This window comes from Sus scrofa, chromosome 4 (genome assembly GCF_000003025.6).
Source record: "Sus scrofa isolate TJ Tabasco breed Duroc chromosome 4, Sscrofa11.1, whole genome shotgun sequence".
NCBI lineage: Eukaryota > Metazoa > Chordata > Mammalia > Artiodactyla > Suidae > Sus > Sus scrofa.
In genome coordinates this window covers 127480084-127501199 of record NC_010446.5, presented here as the reverse complement: position 1 = coordinate 127501199, position 21116 = coordinate 127480084, and the positions used below count along the sequence as shown (strand labels likewise).

Genomic DNA, 21116 nt, shown 5'->3' with positions numbered 1-21116 from the left:
CCTTAACAGAGCTCCAGCAAAAATGACAGAAATGAAGAACAAGTCTACAGCCCAACCATCTCCTTTCCATCCCAGCTGGCCTAGGTTCTCCAGGACACGACTGTGTGTTTCCACTCCGCCTCTTCCGCGCTGCCCGATGGGTCTGGACAAGTGCCGGCTGCTTCTGTGCCTGCTGTTCTGGATGACATGGAGGATACTTGCTGGCTCTGTCTATAATTTAAAGATGTAGCGCAGGAGCCTTTCTTAGTGTTTCCCTCTATCATTACCTTCACTGACCTTGACAACTCTTCTTCAGGACTGGGGGATTTGTGAATTTGTTTTCCATTCTCCCAGATGGCTTTTTTAAAAAAAAATATTTTGCTTTTTAGGGCCACATCTGTGGCATACGGAGGTTCCACGACTAGGGGCTGAATTGGAGTTATAGCTGCTGGCCTCCACACATCACCAGCAAGGCGGGGTCTGAGCTGCAAATGTGTTAGACACCACAACTCATGGCAAGGCCAGATCCTTAACCCACTGAGCGAGGTCAGGGACCAAACCCGAGTCTCCATGAATACTAGTCAGGTTCATTACCACTGAGCCACAGCAGGAACTCCTCTCCTTGATGTTTTTAAATAACTTCCAAGAAGAGAATGGGGAAGGGGTGTGTTTACTACTCTAAAGCCAGACGTCTTATGTTATTTTCTCCTCTTAGTTGTTTACAACTTCAAATACTGTATCTATACCTCTAGTCCTAGATCCACTGTGAGATGAGAGTGTTAATGGCCTCGCCCTTTTTTCTACATTTCAGTCAATTAAATGTTGACATTGTTGGTTGTTCATATCTATACTTTATTCTGGATAAGACACCACTAGTTTGTCGATAGGCCATCTCTAAAAGTTGAAAACAGTGTGGAGTTCTCTTGTGGCACAGCAGCTTGAGGATCTGGCATTGTCACTGCCGTGGCATGGGTTTGATTCCTGGCCCAGGAACTTCCACATGCTGTGGGTGCGGCCAAAATAAATACATAAGTAAATAAAAGTTGAACACAGTGTTGACAGCATTCTGACAGGCTTATAGAGAAGACTGCTGGCACAGAGAGTGCCTTCATCTTTGTAAGACGGATTTCAGTAGCGCTAACATCTAAGCAATAGCAGTAATGCATTCAGATTATTTTTAGCACACATCTGATGGTTCCGAATTCTCTTAGCTTTCATTTATCAGGGAGGTATATTTTGTTTTCAGTTATGACAGATATTTTCCTGGGTATAGAATTCTGGGCTGATGTGTTTTTCAGTTTAGCACTTTGAAGATGTCATTTCATGGCACTCTGGTCTTACTGTTTCTGATGAGAAGTTAGTTAGCAGTCATAGTTTTGCTACTCTGCATGTGAGGTGTAGTTTTTCTCTGGCTTTTTTCAAGATCTTATTATCACCTTTGGTTTTCAGCAGTTTGATTAGGACCTGTCAAGGTGTGATTTTATTTGTATCCTGTATGAGTCACTAAATTTTTAGATCTCTAAGCTGTTCTTCACCAACAGGGGAAATTGTAGCCATTATTTCTTAACATTTTTTTTCCTGCCACATTCTGTCTTCTTCCTTTTCTCTTTTCTTTTCTTTCTCTCTCCCATCCTTCCTTCCCACACACACATACATATACTGTTACTTGACACTGACATAGAGATCCGAGGCCCTATTTATTTTTTCAAAAATAGTTTTTCCTTCTTTTTTTTCAGCTTGGATAATTCCTATAGATTTATATCCAGGTGGACTCTTTTTTTTTTTTTTTTCTCTCACATCCTAAATCCACTATATGTTAAACTCAATACATATTTCACATCAGACATTACACTTTTAAATTCTTTAATTTCCACTGGGTTCTTTTTAAATAGTTTTGACCATTATGACCATGTTTTAATTTCTTGAGTGCATTTATAATACCTGCTTTAAAGTCAAGTCCTTGCCTGCTAACTCCTACATTTGAGTCACCAAAGCTGTTTCTATTAACTGCTTTTCTTTTTTATTTTTCATGAAGAGTCACATTTTCTTGTGTCTTCACATGTGTAGTAATATTTGATTTCATGCTGGACATTATAATGTTATAGGTAAGGAGTTTGATTATGTTGTAATCCCATAAACTCAGCTTCAAAAACTGGTGAGTTTTGTTAATTTTACGGGAGCAAGACAAAATTTAAAACTGCATATGAGTACGTCATATCTAGCAACAGCCAAAAATGGTGCTTTATAAATTGGAAGGAAGGATATTATAGATGTGTTTCTGAGTGGAATAGGGTACTTACTTTAATGAAGCAAAATCGCACAAATTTCTCAAACTGTGATTTGACCTCTGCATTACAGAAGGCTGAAACTGGGATGGCTGACAGTTTCTGAAAAACGAATAGGAAGATACAATAGGAAAAAGAGAAAAACTGCTTACATTTAAATATTAATTTAGGAGTTCAAATATTAAACACAGATACTTACAAATGTTTATAATAAATTTCTAAAAAATGTTTTTAAAATCCTCCAAATTGGACTTTCCCTGTGGCACAGAGGGTTAAGGATCCAGTGTTGTCACTGCAGTGGCTCAGGTCACTGCTGTGGCATGGGTTCAGTCCCTGGCCCAGGAACTTCCACACACCTTGCCATAGGCAAGGCCAAAAAAAAAAAAATCCTCCAAATAGAATATCCTGTGACAAAACTACAGTTAACATTGCTCAAAGCATGTCAGCAGGCTTCCTTCGTAAATTCATTATAACATACAGCCCAATACTGCAAAGGCCCATAAACATTACCTTATTTTTATTTTTTATTTTTTTATTTTTTTTGTCTTTTGTTGTTGTTGTTGTTGTTGTTGTTGTTGCTATTTCTTGGGCCGCTCCCGCGGCATATGGAGGTTCCCAGGCTAGGGGTCGAATCGGAGCTGTAGCCACCGGCCTACGCCAGAGCCACAGCAACGCGGGATCCGAGCCGCGTCTGCAAACTACACCACAGCTCACGGCAACGCCGGATCGTTAACCCACTGAGCAAGGGCAGGGACCGAACCCGCAACCTCATGGTTCCTAGTCGGATTCGTTAACCACTGCGCCACGAGGGGAACTCCCATTACCTTATTTTTAGTCATCCACTTCACAAATTTATAGTCATAAGGTTCGCTGCTGTCCTTCATATCAGACAGGTCTGCATCTAAAACGACAATAAAACACGGTCGGCCTGTGTATTACATCTGAAGCAACACGTACTTCCTGTGTCTCTCAAGACTCAGAATCTGTTTCTCGGGAGGCACTCGCAGCGTCTGCTGGAGTCTCAGCCTGCAGTGCGGTGGTGTAAGAGTCCACAGAGCCGCTTCACGGATATGCTAGAGCCGTGCTCACGCGTGCCTCTGGCTGATCACGCTGCCTGCACAGCCTTTAGCATCAGAAGAGAGTAGGAAAGAGGAAGGAAAGAGGGGTGTTGCCTTTCCACTTAGAAATAACACACGCCTCTGTGATCATTATTAAGGAAATAATAGCTAAATTTATAAAGCGTTCATCCATAATAATTATACCTCCAAATGGGACTTCATCATTAGATCGCAAGCTCCCCAAGTGTATTGTAACTTAGGTCAGCATCTGGCACGGAAGTAAGGAAAAGCATGAGTGGAGCGAATAAATTAATATTTTTATGAAGGAAAGATGTCTGTGTAGTTCTTTCAAGTGATATCCTTATTGTTTCCTCTTCCAACGCTACACTTTTTTTTTTTTTAAATTTGGTGAAAAAAATCTCAAATATATATTATCTCTTGTTCCAATCTTGCTTTAAGGTCGGGGCACAATACTTCTCTGGCATTCAGATTCAGCAATCCACATTTCACATGGTTTTAATTTTACTTACTTGTACTCAGACTTTTTTGAATGCCCCAAAGCAACAAATATTGATGGGTACAGTATTAACGAAATTTTACAATTTATCTCTCAAAATAAATTAAGGCTGTTATCCATCTTTTCACTACACACTACTGGGTCTTTTCAAATAGCAGTGTAAAAACCTTGACATTGAAGCAAGTTTCACCTGCATTTTTTTTTTAATATCTTACTATGGTTTTCCTTAATGATTTTATTTCAATTTTCTCTTGTGCCTCAAGACAGTAAAATTTTCATGTAATAATGCTAATAATACTCTACCTTTTATTAAGCACTCTTTGTTACATGATTCTTTCATTTATTTGTGCTACAATTCTGAGAGAAACAGCAAACCTGATTTTACAAGAACTTAATATTTCAAGTTGTATGTACACATGCACATTTAATTCAGGTTTGGCTCTAACAAAAATGACAACTTATAATCGAGTCTAATTATCAGTTATGTGAAAACTCCAGGTGACAAGTACAATAGCGGTGTATTCAAAGGGAACCTGGAGAAAGGGGTAATCACAGCACTGGTGGGAGAAACAGGCGGGCATTAACTAACTATAGTGACCCTGGCTCTACTACTCAATTACTCTTGTAAAGCTTACAGAAATATACTGCCATGGTGCTCAAAGAAAAACAAGGGAACAAATACAGTGCTAAAGATTTTATAGGTAGGAGAATGTTGGAATCTATTTCTTTTGTATGCTTGAGACAGAGACCCTCAAAGAAATGAAACAAAATATTTCTTTCTTTTTTGGGGGGGGGGCTTTTTAGGGTCCCACCCACGGCATATGGAAGTTCCTAGGCTAGGGGTCAAGTTGGAGCTGCAGCTGCCGGCCTAACACCACAGCTACAGCAACTTGGGATCTAAGCCACATCCGTGACCTACACCACAGCTCAGGGCAACACTGGATCCTTAACCTACTGAGTGAAGCCAGGGATCAAACCTGCATCCTCAGGGATACTGCTGAGCCACGACGGGAACTCCAAACAAGATAGTGCTTTATTAAAGGTAGGAGTGTGAACCGTATTCTAACAGCACTAGCGTATTTATTGTGGTGGTCTAGAACCGACCCTGCGCATGTACATGAATCAGAATTGGTTGCTGCATTCCCACTCTTTCCCCCAGAATTCAGGACCTTATTATCGCACTCGAACGACTGGAATAATCTTATTTATAAGAAAGATGTTATCCATAAAACATCATCCTGCTTCTAACTTGAGATTTGGGTGGCATGTCAGAATTACATAGAACAGCTTCAGGTTATTTAAAGACCACTGCTTTTTGGAGTCGAGCTATGTGACTTCAGGCACGTTATTTCACATTTTCTAAGGCTTCATGCCTTTAAAATTGGAACGAACACTGCTTTTGTCAAAAGGGTGCTTGAAAGTGCTTGGCATGTAGACCTTCCGTAAACATGACTTTCCTTCTTGACATGGTGCCCGTACCCTCCAAAGTGGCAAGCATTCCCCAAGAGCACTGATGCTCCCAAAATCTTATTTAAGTAAAAAGGAAACTAAAGTTTTACTAAAAGGGACACAGGAAGATACAGTATTTCATGTGCCTGTGTTTTAAATTACACACCAGAACGAGATGACCGCAGAGTCTGTGTTAAGCAGAAAACCATCACTGCGTAACAACCACCACATTCAAGGTCAAGGACTGAACTGTCAAGGAGATTACAGGACACTGCGGGAACCCACTTCCACGTCTAACATGAGATATGGCTTTGATGCCCATCTTTTCTTCATCATTCTGATATAATTCCAGCTGGGTTTCCACAGAGACGCAGTAATGAAGACCTTTACAAACCTAGCAGAGACACGTCGGCGATGATGAAGTAGCCCCCGTCAGGAACTATGGGTCTCAGGCCGGCACTGTCAAGCAACCGTACCATCCGGTCCCTTTTGCCCTCCAACTCCTTCGGCAAAGAATTAAAGTAACACTCCGGCTCGTCCATGCGCTTGATGTCGACCCACAGTGCTTGAGCCAAGGCCTCCTGTGTGGTATTGAAAAATGATTGGGAAATACGGCGATGTTATTTATGGCCAAGCTTGCCAGTAGAATATGCATAAAGACTTTCTTTTTTTTTTTTTTTTTTGAATTTTTTTTTATTTTTATTTTTTTATTTTTTTATTTTTTTGTCTTTTGTTGTTGTTGTTGTTGCTATCTCTTGGGCCGCTTCCACGGCATGTGGAGGTTCCCAGGCTAGGGGTTGAATCGGAGCTGTAGCCACCGGCCTACGCCAGAGCCACAGCAACGCGGGATCCGAGCCGCGTCTGCAACCTACACCACAGCTCACGGCAACGCCGGATCGTTAACCCACTGAGCAAGGGCAGGGACCGAACCCGCAACCTCATGGTTCCTAGTCGGATTCGTTAACCACTGCGCCACGACGGGAACTCCAAGACTTTCTGAGTCATGAGACTGGCAAAGCGCCATTCAGGGAACTACGACTGAATCCCTGTGAACCTATGTGAAATTCTGTAGATTAATGGTGGTATCAGTTACAGAGAAATGATTAAATCAAATGTAAAGAGCTGAAAATAAACCATGACAATTCCAATGGACACAGAGGTACAGTCCTTGCTTGATATTCATGGGGGATTGGTTCCACGCCCCCTGTGGACACAAAAATCCACAGATGCTCAAGTCACTTATATAAAATGGTCTGGTCCACGGAGCCCTTTGCATCCATGGCTTCTCCATCTAGAGATGCAACCAACTGCAGCTCCACCGTCTTTGGAGGAAGAAGCTGCAGCTAATGAGGTCAGCTGCACTACAGAGACGGCTCACTTGGAAACACAAAGACATTGCTATTTTCTGTTGAGGTTAGCTGTAGAATGACTTGTGTGTCTCAGTCTGAAAGCAGACCAGAGAAAAGATGAACCAGCCAGCGTTCCCCCCACTGCCCTGAAGGACGAGTCGTGTAGATGAGAGCTGACTATGTTTCTCCCAGGAAATGTGCAAAGCCCTGCTCCAATCATTCAAGTCCCAGTAAGGGGGCCTGAGTCCCCAGGGATTAGAAGCCAGTTTCTGGGGACAACTGCAGTTACTCGTCTGCCATTCTTCAGGAAAGTCGGAAGAGACAGGAGAGAAACGGGGCCAAATGAAAAGGCCGGTGTGGTTTAGACCAGGTAGAAGTCTTGCACGGTGACAGGCCAGGAACAGGGAAAGGCCAAGTGAGGGCATCTGAAGAGAACAGGGAGCTGTACTAGAGGAGGGCAGGAGTCTGGTAGGTGAACTGGGCCAGCTTTTGGCAAAACTGGTTCTCAGAGCAAAGGAGGAGGTCTGAGCAAACCATCAAGAACCTCGAGGCGTTCAGACACAGGGCAGAGCGAAGCAGCCACATTTTAAGGAACCTGATCAGAACCAAGAGACAGCAAGAGCTAAAGGATAAGCTCATCCTCGCACTAAATACCTACGTTAAACCTGGTGTGTGATAAGCGCTGGGGACATCGTGACAGACAGAGGAAACACGGTACTTGCCGTTATGGAACCTCCGAACAGTGTGTCCTGCCAGGGACAGGCGGGAGGGATCAGAAAGAAGACAAATACCTGAAACCGCCAGGATGTAATGCCTTCTGTTGGAGGAACTAAGTCTGGTGCGGTTGAAGGGAGGGACGAGAGAGCCTGGCGAGGAGACGGCGAAGGGCAAGGGCAAGGTCACAGAGCAGGGCCTGCCCAAGAACTCTCACCTCCCCAGAACTAAACCAGTCTGGGTCGACAGGGAGCAGGCGCTTTAGCCTCCGAACCTCTGCTTCCCCTTCCAAACTTGGTTGTCTGAGGCGTGGAAATAAACAAGCACTCAGCTCAAATGGAGAAAAAGACATTCAGAAAAAGCTACGCCAGACTCTTCATGGAATCCTTCTTTTCTCGGGAACTGATCACTCCCTGCAGTAGGAGATACGTGCTGCCCTAGAGTGTGCGAAGCCCGGGAGACATAAGTGCCCACCCTCGCGGAGCGCCCTGCCGGACCCCTCTCTCTTCTCGTACCCGCGGGGGACTCACTGGCCAACACCGTCAGCTCTGCCCTCACACACGACCACTTCTACGTCCCCACATGGGTTCAGGCCCCTGCAGTCGCTCTCCTGGATGGTCTTTGTCTCAGCAAGGCAGCCGAGTCCCTGGGTAACACAGGTCAGATGGCGTCGCCCCTGTGCTGTCCCTCCAGGCACTGCCCACCCAGAAGCCAGGAAAGACAAGGGATGGCTTCTCCCTTAGATCCTCCAGAAGGAACGAGGAATCTGACCTCCAGAACATTAGGATAAAAGATCTGTGTTGTTTTGAAGCACTAAGTGTGGGGAGGTGCCTGGCTGGTCTCGGGGTTAGGCTTCAGTGCTTTCCCCGTCGAGGCCTGGGCTGGATCCCTGCTCTGGGACCTGAGATCCCGCGTCACGCTACCGCACGCCAAGGCCGAAAACCCAACCCAACCCAACCCATCCCCACAATAAGGCTGTGGAAATCTGGTACAGAAACGTAGGAAACTAATCCATATCATGTTTAAATATGCGGACAGAGGATGGCTCATTTAACGCACTGTCTACAGATGGACCGTCCCATCCTCCGCGTGAACGGCCCTGTGCAGACAGACCTCTCACCAGGGCCGCTCACAGCGAGAGGCCAACTCCCCAGAGGGCAGCCGCTGCGTCACAGAGCAGGCACGCCTGAGTTCTGCCTGGGCGTCACCGTCCTCCACAGAGTCTGCAGGGCTCTGTAACCCCACCAGCTACGGATGAGTGTTCCGAGGGAAAACTTCACGTATTAAAAACGAACGAACAAAAAAGCTGTTCTAGACAGCAATGAACATGCATTTGCTCCTAGTTCCCAAATTATACCAGCGGCTCTGCTCCCCAGGGAAACGAAGGGGAAGAACTAAGCCAATTCAAGGGTACAACGTAACAGTAACACCTCCACCCAAAGACGGGCCTTCAGCCCCCAGCCACGCTAACACCTACCTGCAAGGGAGTGGCGCAGGCAAAGATGCTGTTTTGATTAACTGTCTGTAAATGTTTTATCAAGTGTTTAGGACCAATGGACCAGCCCAGCTGGAAAAGAAAAAGATACACGCAGATTTCAGAAATGAATCTAATGGGAAGTATCACCTCTGAGAGAGGAGCCAGGCTTAAGGCCATCATTAAATATACACGATTCTAAAAGGCTCACACCGCGAGAGGAGTGTGGTCTTGGTAGTGAGAATCATTTTACCCCTGTTCATTTTGTGGAACAGTTTCAACAAGAGTCACTAAACTCTGCTTCCCAAAGGTAAACAGAGTCCTCGTCAGCATTATCTTCTCCCCTCTTTGAACCTGAAATTCTGGAAGTCTATGAGCAGTAACAAAGCTTGTTCGAATTACATACAGGTTAAGGACAGTTTGAATGGAAGCCTTAAGGGACCCCGCCACAATCTGGTTCTCCGGCCTCATTTTTGATGCTCCCTGCTTCTTAGCTAAGTTCAGGAGTGGTGAGGGTGGAAGAGAACCAAGTTTCAGTCGGATAAACTGTGACTGTATTACGTACTGCAGGGGTTAGAACATAGACTCTTTCTTTCTTTCTTTCTTTCTTTGGTCTTTCTGCCTTTTCTAGGGCTGTTCCCACGGCATATGGCGGTTCCCAGCCTAGGGGTCTAATGGGAGCTGTAGCCACCAGCCTACACCACAGCCACAGCCATGCGGGATCCGAGCCACATCTGTGGCCTATACCACAGCTCGCGGCAACGCCGGATCCTTAACCCACTGAGTGAGGCCAGGGATCGAACCTGCAACCTCATGGTTCCTAGTTGGATTCGTTAACCACTGAGCCACGACAGGAACTCCTAGAACATGGCTTCTGAACCTAGACTACCTGCCCTGGCTGGACCTTGAATTTATTAGCAGTGTAACCTTAGGCAAGTAGTTATTTGGCTTCTCTGTACTTTCGTTTTGTCTGTAAAATAGGAAGAATAAATTATACCCACCTCACAATGTGGTTATGAGAGTGAAAGGAATCAGTATGTGTAAAAGCTCTTAGAACCTGGCACATAATACATGCCAAAATGTTAGCTATTATTTTTTTCTCCTTTTATATTAGTAGGCAGTAATCTGAACATTCTTAGCAAAGAAAAAAGTTTTCTTAGTTGGTTACCTATAAAATTACCTAATGTTTCTTACGTTTAAAGGAATGATTAGGTCTCAAAAAGGAGAAAGGCCAAAACGAAGACTAAACGAGTAAATAAGCAAAAGACCGGTAAGTATAAGAAGCTGTAAACTCCACACATTTGCATGGAAAACACAAACAATCTGCACTTAATGGTGCAGTGGGTTAAGACTCTGACTGCAGCGGCTCAGGGAGCTGCGGAGGTGCAGGTTCAATCCCTGTCCCGGTGCAGTGGGTTCAAGGATCTGGAGTCGCTGCAGCTGTAGCCCAGCTTTGATCCCTGGCCCAGAAACTTCCATGTGCTGCAGGTGTGGCCATAAGAAGAAAAACAAAAAACGGAAACATAAAAACTCCACAAGGAAGAAAATCCACACCTGTTTTCAAACAACGACATTCCTCTTCATCTTACCTTCCAGCCAGTTACACTGAAAGTCTTCCCAGCACTTCCTATGGTTATCGTTCTTTCCCACATACCCGGAAAAGTGGCTGAACAGAAAAAAGAAAAAAAAAAAAGTTAGACAATCGCTTCCCAACCAATCTACAGTCACTCAGTATAACCTAAACACATAAATGCCTTAGAGTGTAGTGAATCTAGTTATTTCAATAGTTTTGTTTTTGTTTGTTAAACGATAATTTAACTGTAATCCCAGCAGTTGAAAATGTTACTTGAAAGCATTTTGTGGCAAAATTGTCTCTGGGGAGCGCAGAGGCGCCAGCAGGGGGCGTTCCGGGCCGGTCAGTGTCGCAGGCACCTGGGCTCATGTTTGCAGAAGGTAGATGCCCAAGAGAGTCATTCTGCCACACGGTTTTGGCTGCGGCCCTGACTGCTGTTTAGCTTACCTCTGCTCTGCCCATCTCCCCAGTCTATTTCTACAGAATTCCTAGGGCAATGGTTCTAAGTGTGGTCCCCACACCAGCAATATCAGTATCACTGGGGAACTTGAGAAAAAGACAAATTCTTGGATCCTGAGAAACTCTGGGGTGAGGTGGGGTGGGGAGAGTCAGTGCCAGCGACCTGCATGCATGTGTGTGAATGGGTACGTATTCCAGTAATAACTCACTGAGATATAAATCTCAGGGCATATAATTCATTCATTTAAAACATGCAGTATTCCCAGAGATTGTTACCACGATCAATTTTAGAACATTTTTTTCATCCCCCAATAAGCCTCACATCTGTTAGGTATCAACCACTGATACTCCCATGGCCAAGCACCCTAGAACTTGTGTCTGCGTGGAGCTTACCTAACACATGTATTTCCTCTGTGATGCTCCACCCGGCCTTCGTGTTCTTAGAGACATTAGACAGCAGTTCAGCTCAATGCTTGGGGCCAATGAAAATACCAAAATCACTGTGAAAAAGACACCTGCTTATAGGATGAGTGCTGCCTTTGCTGACTGAACATGCCTATCAGGCCACGCAAATTTTTGCTCCTCTGCATCTGCTCCTGAAGGAGGCGTGCCACTGATTTGGGGTCAGAAATACGTTTCAGCGAGTAAGCGGACTCACAAATGCAGATCCCATCAGTAATGGGAAGAAGTGACTATAGAAAAGTTTTCAAGCTGATTGGGATCTTGAATAAAATCATTCACTTACTCATTTACTCAACAAACATTTATTAGCAAGGATCAGGTGCCAGGGACTAACCCAGGTCTAGAGGAAATAAAGACAAGAAAGACACAGCTCCTATCTTCAAGAAGCTTAATGTCTAGTGGTGGTGGGAGACAGGCAGAACGGCAGCTGCACTGCAGTGTGTTAAGAGCTAGAACAGTAGTAGGCATGGTGTACTCGGCAAGAACAGGACAAGGGGTTAGGGTAGCTCTCTGCAGCCAGCCAAGCTTGACCACACAGGCCTTTGCCAGGCAGAGAAGAGAATGTGTTTTGGGCAAAGGGGATACAGGTGTCAAAGTCATGAAGGTATAAAATGCAAGAACTTGGAGTTCCCTTGTGGCCCAGTGGGTTAAGGACCTGGGGTTGTCACTGTAGTGGCTCAGGTCCCTGTTCTGGCACCGGACTGGTCTTTGGCCCGGAAGCTTACAGATGAGGGCACTGCCAAAAAACCCAAAACAACAAAAAAAGCAAGAGCTTGTAAATTCTGCTGGGCATCAGAAAATTAATCCTCTGTTAATCTGAGAATGCCACCCACACAGTGCTTTCTGCATATTCCTCAAGCGATTTAGTTGTGAAAGTCATCACTCGCAATCCTACAGTTCCTCGCTTGTTGTTTTAAGTGGTACAGTACATGTTCTTGATTGTTCTGCATGTTGGGATGCATGAAGGGAAAAGAAATACCCATTTCTGTGGGGTGTGTGTGTGGGGTCTAAGCTACCATCTTCTTGAAGTAAACTTCCCAAGAGAGAGCGAAGTGCCTACTAAAATGTAAGGCAGCTAAAGAAAGTTCCACAATGAATGTGTATGCATTTTCAGTCTGCCATGAAATACCTGCCAACATCTGTAAAGGAAGGAAGATTGAATGAATCAGAAAAGTTATCATTCTATTCTCCATGGAGTGCAAGAAAACCCAAAGAGACAAATGAAGAAAATATTTCAAGGGTTCAAGCAAAGAAGGACGATTCTAGCAACTGACGTAAATAATTATAACCTTTCGAATTTTAAGACCTTTCTAGTCCTCCAAAATATTCCAAAGGATGCAACACACACGCCACTTTCGCATCTGACCAAAGAAAATGTAAACTGTGCATAAGGCACTTCTTTCAAGTGACAATATGTGTCCCAATCGGGAAACCCTATTAATAAGAACAGTATTTAGAAACAATTCTTTAAGGAGTTCCTGTTGTGGTGCAGCGGAAACAAATCCGACTAGGAACCATGAAGTTGCAGGTTCGATCCCTGGCCTCCCTCAGTGGGTTAAGGATCTGGCGTTGTCATGAGCTGTGGTGTAGGTTGCAAACGTGGCTCGGATCTGGTGTTGGCTATGGCTGTGGTGTAGGCTGGCAGCTGTAGCTCCGATTGGACCCCTAGCCTGGGAACCTCCATATGCTGTGGGTGTGGCCCTAAAAAGACAAAAGACAAAAAAAAAAAAAAAAAAAAAAAAAATTATTTTAAAATAAGAATTACCCAAACTAACACAATCCCAGCATGTTTTCACAGTAAGTTACATGTGAAGGAAATAAAAACTATACACACATCAAATGTAGATTTCACTCACAAAATATCAAATCTAATTATGGTATTTAAAAGGAGAGCTAAATATGTTTTTGATGGTTACTTTGCATATTAACGTAGATGTCTTTTTTCCAAGGAGTAAGCTGATCAGCTAAATAATTTACAAGGAATTTTGTACTAAATATCAATGGACTAGTATATAAATATCAATGTACTAGTATATAATCTTTTCTAGAAGAGAGGCTTCCTTCGTTGATTGAAATGTCAATTTACTGAAACCTGGAAAGGTCATCTGAATAAAATCTGATCCAATAAGAACAAGTTCTACTATTTCAACAAAAAGGGTCCTAAGTCATTTAGAAGCATCTGGATGTTCATGCCCCCTCCTTTTCAGAGATTTGGGGAGCTCGGAAGTTAATGTGAACAAACAGGCAGAGGAGACGACCATAGCACTGCAGGTGGGCAAACCACAGGGAAAAATCTTGGCAGGTCTGACGGTTTGAAACAACAACAACATCATCCAGTAACCAGTATTAGTAAGTGTAGCTTGCTGTTGTACCTGAAAGGCAACTGATCTTCACACTACTTTATGACCCATGATCCTTAAATCCGACACGGCAGCTCAAACGGTTACTCACAGGTGACTTCGGCTTTGGTAGAAGCCAGATAAAGATCAGAAACATGAAGAGTGAAAACTGAACCAGGGAAAACTCCCCCTGTGACAACACGAAGATGATGCTAACTTCATGATGCCTGGCTAGCAAGCCTTATTGTATCATATTAAAGAGCCACTATTGCACTTTGCAAATGGATAGGATAGCCATTTAGCATCTTTCATGTAACAAAGGCCACTGGATTCGGTAGGATAAGTTTTGCACTCTCTAATGAAAGAGCAAGCTCATTTTTTGCTTTATCAGTTGTCATAATAAGTAAAAATCTGAGTTAAAAATATGTCTTGATATCTTTAGTAAATAACATCATCATTTACACTTTTACCATGAAGGGCGTATAATGTAAGGTTTTAAACAATACATTTCACGATCATTTAAAAAAATCTTTTGGAAAGAAGATTGCTAAACTAAGTTAACTAAAATTTTAAAGCTTTGAGTCAGTATTGCATAGACATGAACATTTGTAAAAGTATATTAATTCATTCGACAGATGCCTCTTCCTCTTTTGCTTAATCTAAGAACATTACCAAAAAATGCAATTGTCCATGTTGGTCTGATTTTCGACCAGATGAAACAGAGGTCATTGACCAGACAGACGTGGATGCAATTTTGACGAATAACAAAAGCCTGCTGGGCCAAGGCCCCACAGCGTGCACACCTCTGGCCCTGCTCTCTGTTCGCACATTCTCCCGTAGAAGACTCGTTCTCGTCCAGGGGGTCTGCTAGCAACACAATTTTGATGACTGCCAAAAATATCTCTGCACCCAATCTGACCCTGATCATCAGGCCTATAATTCCACTTGTCTCTAGACATCTCTGTGTGTCCGAGACACTGACACTTAGCATGACCACAGCATGAGGAGCGGGAAGTTCCTTTGCTCGACTCCTCCCTGCAGACCTGTTCCTCCTCCTACATCTCCGGCCTGCTTAGGAGCCTCGCCACTGCTGAGTGGTCCAGGCTTGAGATCTCAGAATCATAGCTGCTTGCCTTCCCACCTCCAAATGCTAGATTCTGTGCCCATAGGCCTCTATTTCAAAATAGGCCCCACGTAGCACGTCCACCGCCAGGGCATGTGACATAAGATCCTCTCCTGTAGCTGGTTCTTAGCTTTATAACACAAATCCAGCTGGGAGCCAATTCCCTTGCCTTGTCACGTCTTGTCACGACCCGTTGCAGTCATTCTCACAGTATGCTTGCTGGCACTTGATGATCAAAGTAGCAAATAAAGGTTTTTGGAGGTCCCTGTGGCTGAGAGAGTTGAGGATCTGGCATTGTCACGGCTGCAGCTTGGGTGGCTCCTGTAGCATGGGTTTGATTCCTGGCCCAGGAACTTCTGCATGCTAAGGCATGACCAAAAGAGGAGGGGGAAAAAAAAAAAAAAAAAAAAAGAACCTATAGAGCTTTTTAATAGAACTCAAAAAAAATTTTAAGTTTTCCACAAAATTTTCTTAAGCCACAAAGTTTTCTTAGGCACTTAAGGTAAGTGCTATCACTTACCTGATAGTGAATGCTACCAATACTGAAACAAATTAGCATTCAGAAATAAACACTAATAGGAGTTCCGTCGTGGCTCAGCGGTTAATGAATCCGACTAAGATCATGAGGACACAGGTTCGATCCCTGGCCTCGCTCAGGATCTGGCGTTGCCGTGAGCTGTGGTGTAGGTCACAGACGCAGCTCCGATCTGGCGTTGCTGTGGCTCTGGTGTGGGCGGGCAGCTGTAGCTCCGATTGGACCCCTAGCCTGGGAACCTGCATATGCTGTGGGTGTGGTTCTAAAAGGCAAAAAACAAAAACAAAAACAAACAACCCCCCAAAAAAACATTAACAGCAAAAATCAGAAAAATTCAGATGGGCTTATCTCAGTAGCAAGCCCTTTGTTACCGGCAAACACAGGCAGAATTGTGATTTTTATACTGACTTCTAATCACTGAGCTTCTGTGGAGGAAGCGGCCTCTGGTTTCCCGAGGAAACGCAGTATGTCACTATTTCATGATGGCAACACTGTGACTTCAAGATGTTCCACCTCTAAAGTAAGTCTCGGCACCACCGACCCCTCGGTGAAGTTTAGACTTTATATTCTTGGAGACAGAGTCCTTCAGAAACACCCTACTTTTCCCCTCTCCTCTGTGCCAGTCACGACACCCCCTTATAAACTTCCGGATCTTCCCCGCCGCCGCGCCTCCGTATGCAGCAGTTTCCTGATGGGAATTTTCTCTCTGCTTCTCTTCCTGACTAGCTCCGTCTTTGGCCACTTCTACCGCCGATCACCTCAAGCAGGTGCTTTGTCCGCTATGTCTCTACATCAGCGTGTCACGTACTGCAGGGGTAATTACGGTACGGGCGACAACGACGTCCGTGTAAGTGCACTAATTTAAAACGGCTTAGTTTCTGCTGGTGATTTTAGTTACGCTTCCCTCATCCTTTCCAGACGTCCTGTCTTTCATTCAACAGTTAGTTTTGGATTGTATAACAAACACCAGACCTAGTTCTGGGAATTGAAGATTCAGATGAGACCAAAACATAAAAAAATCCCTACCTTCTTGAAGGTTAGAAGTAAAACGTCTAGATGCTGACATTTGTTCTAGAGGAATGAACAAACTAGAACAGAAAGGGACAGAGCAGATGCAGGAAGGAGAGGTGTAACCACCTTCAGTGTCATGAAACCTGACGTCTGAATAACGACCTGGGGACGTGAGAGATGGAGCCGTGGGGATATCGGGGGAGGGGGTCTCCAGGCACAGGAGAGCCAAGGGCAAAGACCCCGAGCTGCAGCCCAATTTATAACCTTATTGATGATGTCAGTTTGGATTAACCCACCGGACAGGTGGCATTGGTGAGACGGCCTCATAGTAATGGCGAAGTCCCAGGAGAGGGCCACCCAGCAGCACCCTACGGCTACTGCAATTTTTTCCTGCTGACTTAGAGCTGTGGCAACTTGCTCAGCAGTGACAGACCAGTTCGGGAACAAGTGAGCTCCCTGTGTCCTACGTGCCAAGTACCAGCTGGATTCTTGATAAAAAGCTAAGGATCCAGGCAAAAGTGCTATGTCTCTAGTCGCCCAACTTCAGAGTGAGACTCGCAATCGCTCCCCCTAAGTTTGTGCTGTTTGCTCTTCAATCTGTTCATTACTTCCCTCAAGTGCCACGCCTTCAAATCCCACTTGTACGTGCTCACAAAGACATCCGCCTGTTACGGAGACCATTTTAAAGCTGCTCCGGGTCCCTCCCAACCAGACACATTGACCTTTGCGACTCTGCAGTAACTGGTACCTATTTTAAAGTGCTTCTTCCCGGTGTACACGATCCATTCATAGACCTCATCACTGATGCAGAGCGTGTCATGTTTGATGCAGAGGTCAGCGATTACCTGGAGTTCCTCCCTGGTGAACACCTGCACGTGGCAAAGGAAACAGAGCAGAGCCGATTATTCCACCGGCGAGAAAATAAGGGATCAGAAGACTGTATACAGAGATCAAAGACTCACCTTGCCAAGAGGGTTATGAGGCGTATTCAGTATTATAGCTTTGGTTTTGGAATTAAATTTGCTCGCCAGTTCTTGAGGATCTAACGTCCAGTCAGAACTGCACCATCTTTTCCCATCGACAGGTTTCTAAGCATGAAGAATGAAAACGCAATTTAATTCAGTTAGTTCATGTTTTCTGTCTTACAGATAATAACCTGCTAAGGAAAAAAAGTAGAGAGAAGCATCTGAAGAGATGACTAACAAAGAAAAGAAACAGAAATAACCAAGCTTTATTTCTGTCTCCAGACACAACGGGGAGTTCCTGTTGCGGCTCAGTGGTAATGAGTCCAACTAGCATCCATGAGGACATAGGTTCGACCTCCGACCTCACGCAGCAGGTAAAGGATCCAGCGTTGCTATAAATTGCAGCATAGCTCGCGGATGCAGCTCGGATCCGGCATTGCTGTGGCAGTGGTATAGGCTGGCAGCTGCAGCTCCCATTCAACCCCTAGCCCAGGAACTTCCATATGCCACAGGCGCGGCCCTAAGAAAAAAAAGAACCCAACAGGCCCGGATGGAGTCCTGCGTTCACACCTGTTAAGTGGAACACACTCTCTGGAAGCATTAACTGCTGTGAAGGTGCCTATGTGCCTTCAAAGGAGCCAGCTGAGAATGGTCACCGCGCCTGATACCATAAGGCTAGCAGAAGATTCTATGACTACATGAAGGTATTACTTAGTTTGATACGATTTTTTAAAAGACAAAGCTACTATGCTTTATAGTACCCCTAAAGACAAAAGCAGAATAAAAATATTACTTCATTCAGAATCCCACACTCATTTGTGGAGCACCCAGCACACACCTTGTGGTGTCAAGTCACTGGGGATCAGTGCTACACAAGTGAGTCAGAAACGGCCTCTGCCTTGGTGGTGCTCAGTCAGGGGGGAGAAACCACATCATCACAAAGATAACACTACATATGATGCAGATGCCGATATAACAGATGCACGGCAAAAGCACGATACAGCAGTAACTGCTCCCCCTCAAAGCTGTTACCTTCAGCCGCGGAGAGAGAAACGGTAAATCCCCAAATGTAATCAAAGTAGAAACTTTATTGGCAATAAAGTAATTGGTATTTTCAGCACTTGTTGAGTCACAGTGAATCACAGAGGCAGACTCACCGATCGCAGGGGAACAAAAACGGGCGTTCCTCCGGCCATGCTCACCATGGGCCCGTAGCAGTCATAGAAAGGCACCATCACTATGACCTGGGGTGAAAGCACATGGGGACACAGCACATCGGTCATTAATCCGCTGAGCAAACGACATGAGAGACGCTGCACTGCACGCTGACGTGCGGCAGGGAGCAAGCAGCCTCTGGCTTCCCACATCTGCGTGGAAAAGACCTGGGCGAGAAGCCTGTCGGGAGCCGTAACCGGAGCCGTTGACCTCTTCGGGAGACCTGTGGACAGGCCTGCACGGGGGGCCCTTGACATTACATGCCAAGGTTTCTATATGCACAGGCAGATTTTTCTGGGGCAAGGGGTCACAGCTCTCATCAGAGTCCCAAAGGGATGTTCCAGCCAAAAACACTGAGTTTCTTTAAATTGCAAATGAGAAAATAAACGATCAGTGGCAGAGACAGCCCTCCTGCTGTTAAGGAGGATGACCTAAGCCTCAGGCGGGAGGAAAGCCGGTTCTCTTTTTTCAGGCACACCAAACGGGGTGCAGCAGGGAGACAGGGTGCTACTGCCACTGTCTGAGAGCACAACTTCCCTCCAGGTGGCCGTTTCTGGATTCTGAGAATCCCTGGCCCTGTGAGGTACACTCCTGGGCCGCTGCCCCACAGGCTCTCTCTCCATCACCCATGGCCTGGCTTTCAGGTCAGGGCCCAGGCTACCCAGTCAGCCAGTACCCCTTCTGCAATATGCCAGCCTGGACCCAGCATTTCGACTTCCTGCTTTTCTATAAGGAGAGTTTGAAAACATGATTTTAAAAATTTTTTTTGTCTTTTATCTTTTCAGGGTTGCACCTGCAGCACATGGTCTACACCACAGCCACAGCAACTTGGGATCTGAGCCACGTCTGCGACCTACACTGCAGCTCAAGGCAATGCTGGATCCTTAACCTACTGAGCAAGGCCAGGGATCAAACCCACGTCCTCATGGATACTAGTTGGATTTGTTTCCACTGTGCCACAAAGGGAACTCCTGAAAACATAATTTATATTCATTGCACACACTCAGTTTTTCTACCTTTTTTAAACTTAGCTATATTTCACCAAAATTTAATATTATTATAGTTTTAATATTTGTTATTTTAATGGCTACTTGAGAGTCAACTGAACTCCAGGATAATTTTGTGACAGTTTGCTTCCATCAATAACGATGCTGTGTTCATTTGCGACTCTGTGTAGTTTCTCCATTTTTAAATCATTTGCTGAATGCATTCACTTGGTGACGATGGCTAGACTAAAGGGTACAAACATCATAGTCGAATTGCTTTTGAAAAATCGGACAACAGTTTATAATCATAGAAACCTAAACTGCCTCATTGAACTTTGTGTTGGTTCAATTCACAGTACCTAATCAGCATCCCAAATTGGCACTTTTTGCTGTTTGTATTTCCTGTTCAAGGCCTTTCTCACTGGAGTCATAGGAGGCCCTTCCATTCCAGAGCCCCTCTGCTTGTCCCAGGCGCTCCGGCCACACTGAGTAGTGACTCCACGATGGGCCTCCTTGGGTGCTGGTTAGTGTGGAGGACAAGAAACGAGCAGGAACGGCTGGCCCTCTGCCTCTGGTGCTGAATGAAACTGTGCAGTTCGCAGGGACTCGTGCGACAGCTCTGTTGCTCCGGTGAGAAGGGCCCCTGGCAAGAAGTGAGACCTCAGGGAAGGGAGATCAACCGGGAAGCAGCGAGGTGGAGCTGAAGGATGCACTTGGCACTCTCCCTCGTCCGTTCTTTATTTTCACAATGGAAGTCATTCCCTCGCTTTGTGAAGAGTATTTACTGAGCACTCCCTATTGTAGTGCTGGCTCTGGAGCAATAAGCTAGTTCGCCTGGAACTGACATGCCACAGAGAGCCTTAAATAAGGAAACGAGGAAGGAAATCAGATAACTTCAGACATGAATAAATGCTTTAAGGAAAACAGTAGGTCACTGTGATGGAAAGTGACACGTGTGGTTTCAAAATATTAGACACGATGATGAGGGAAGAGGGAACAGAGGGAGCAGGGGGCGGGGCCTCAGGACACACCTGCCGAGGGCAGAGGAGGAGGAGGCCAGGCGGGAGTGAGACACCACCGTCTGAGACCAAAGTTCCAACTGTTACAGGATCAGAGGAGAGGACGTAAAGGCAGGGGTGACTGCCCTGCTTCCTCAGCAGCGCACTGTCTGGCGCAGGAGAAGGGACGCAGACGCAAAGGGATAATGCAACACAAAGTAACAGAGGGCTCTGTTATAAAGGAGGCAACAACAACAAAAAAATCGGTTTCTGTCATGGCTCAGTGGTTAATGAATCCGACTAGGAACCATGAGGTTTCGGGTTCGATCCCTGGCCTTGCTTGGTGGGTTAAGGATCCGGCGTTGCTGGGAGCTGTGGTGTAGGTCGCAGATGCAGCTAGGATCTGGTGTTGCTGTGGCTGTGGTGTAGGCCGGCGGCTACAGCTCTGATTAGACCTCTGGGCTGGGAACCTCCATATGCCGTGGGTGCAATCCTAAAAAAGACAAAAAGATGAAAAATAAAAAATAAACAATAAAAAATAAAGGAGGTACAGCTAACCTGCAGACAGAGTTCAAAGACAGGAATTAACCATACAGATGCACTCTGCAGACCTGCCTTGAGCGAA

General features: G+C 45.2%; 1 protein-coding gene across 17 annotated transcripts in view; it reads right to left on the bottom strand.

Annotated features, from left to right (window-relative positions):
* KYAT3 (kynurenine aminotransferase 3) overlaps nucleotides 1–21116 on the bottom strand; it is a 56292-nt gene that overhangs the window by 6567 nt on the left and 28609 nt on the right. For all 17 annotated transcript variants that reach the window (XM_001929384.5, XM_005663713.3, XM_003125926.4 and 14 more), the window contains 8 exons: nucleotides 18450–18536; nucleotides 17290–17415; nucleotides 17076–17196; nucleotides 10415–10491; nucleotides 8829–8918; nucleotides 5683–5869; nucleotides 3089–3165; nucleotides 2280–2366 (listed from right to left, as the gene is read on the bottom strand). In XM_001929384.5, coding sequence (XP_001929419.2) covers nucleotides 2280–2366; nucleotides 3089–3165; nucleotides 5683–5869; nucleotides 8829–8918; nucleotides 10415–10491; nucleotides 17076–17196; nucleotides 17290–17415; nucleotides 18450–18536 — 852 coding nt within the window. The remainder of the gene's footprint in view (nucleotides 1–2279; nucleotides 2367–3088; nucleotides 3166–5682; nucleotides 5870–8828; nucleotides 8919–10414; nucleotides 10492–17075; nucleotides 17197–17289; nucleotides 17416–18449; nucleotides 18537–21116) is intronic.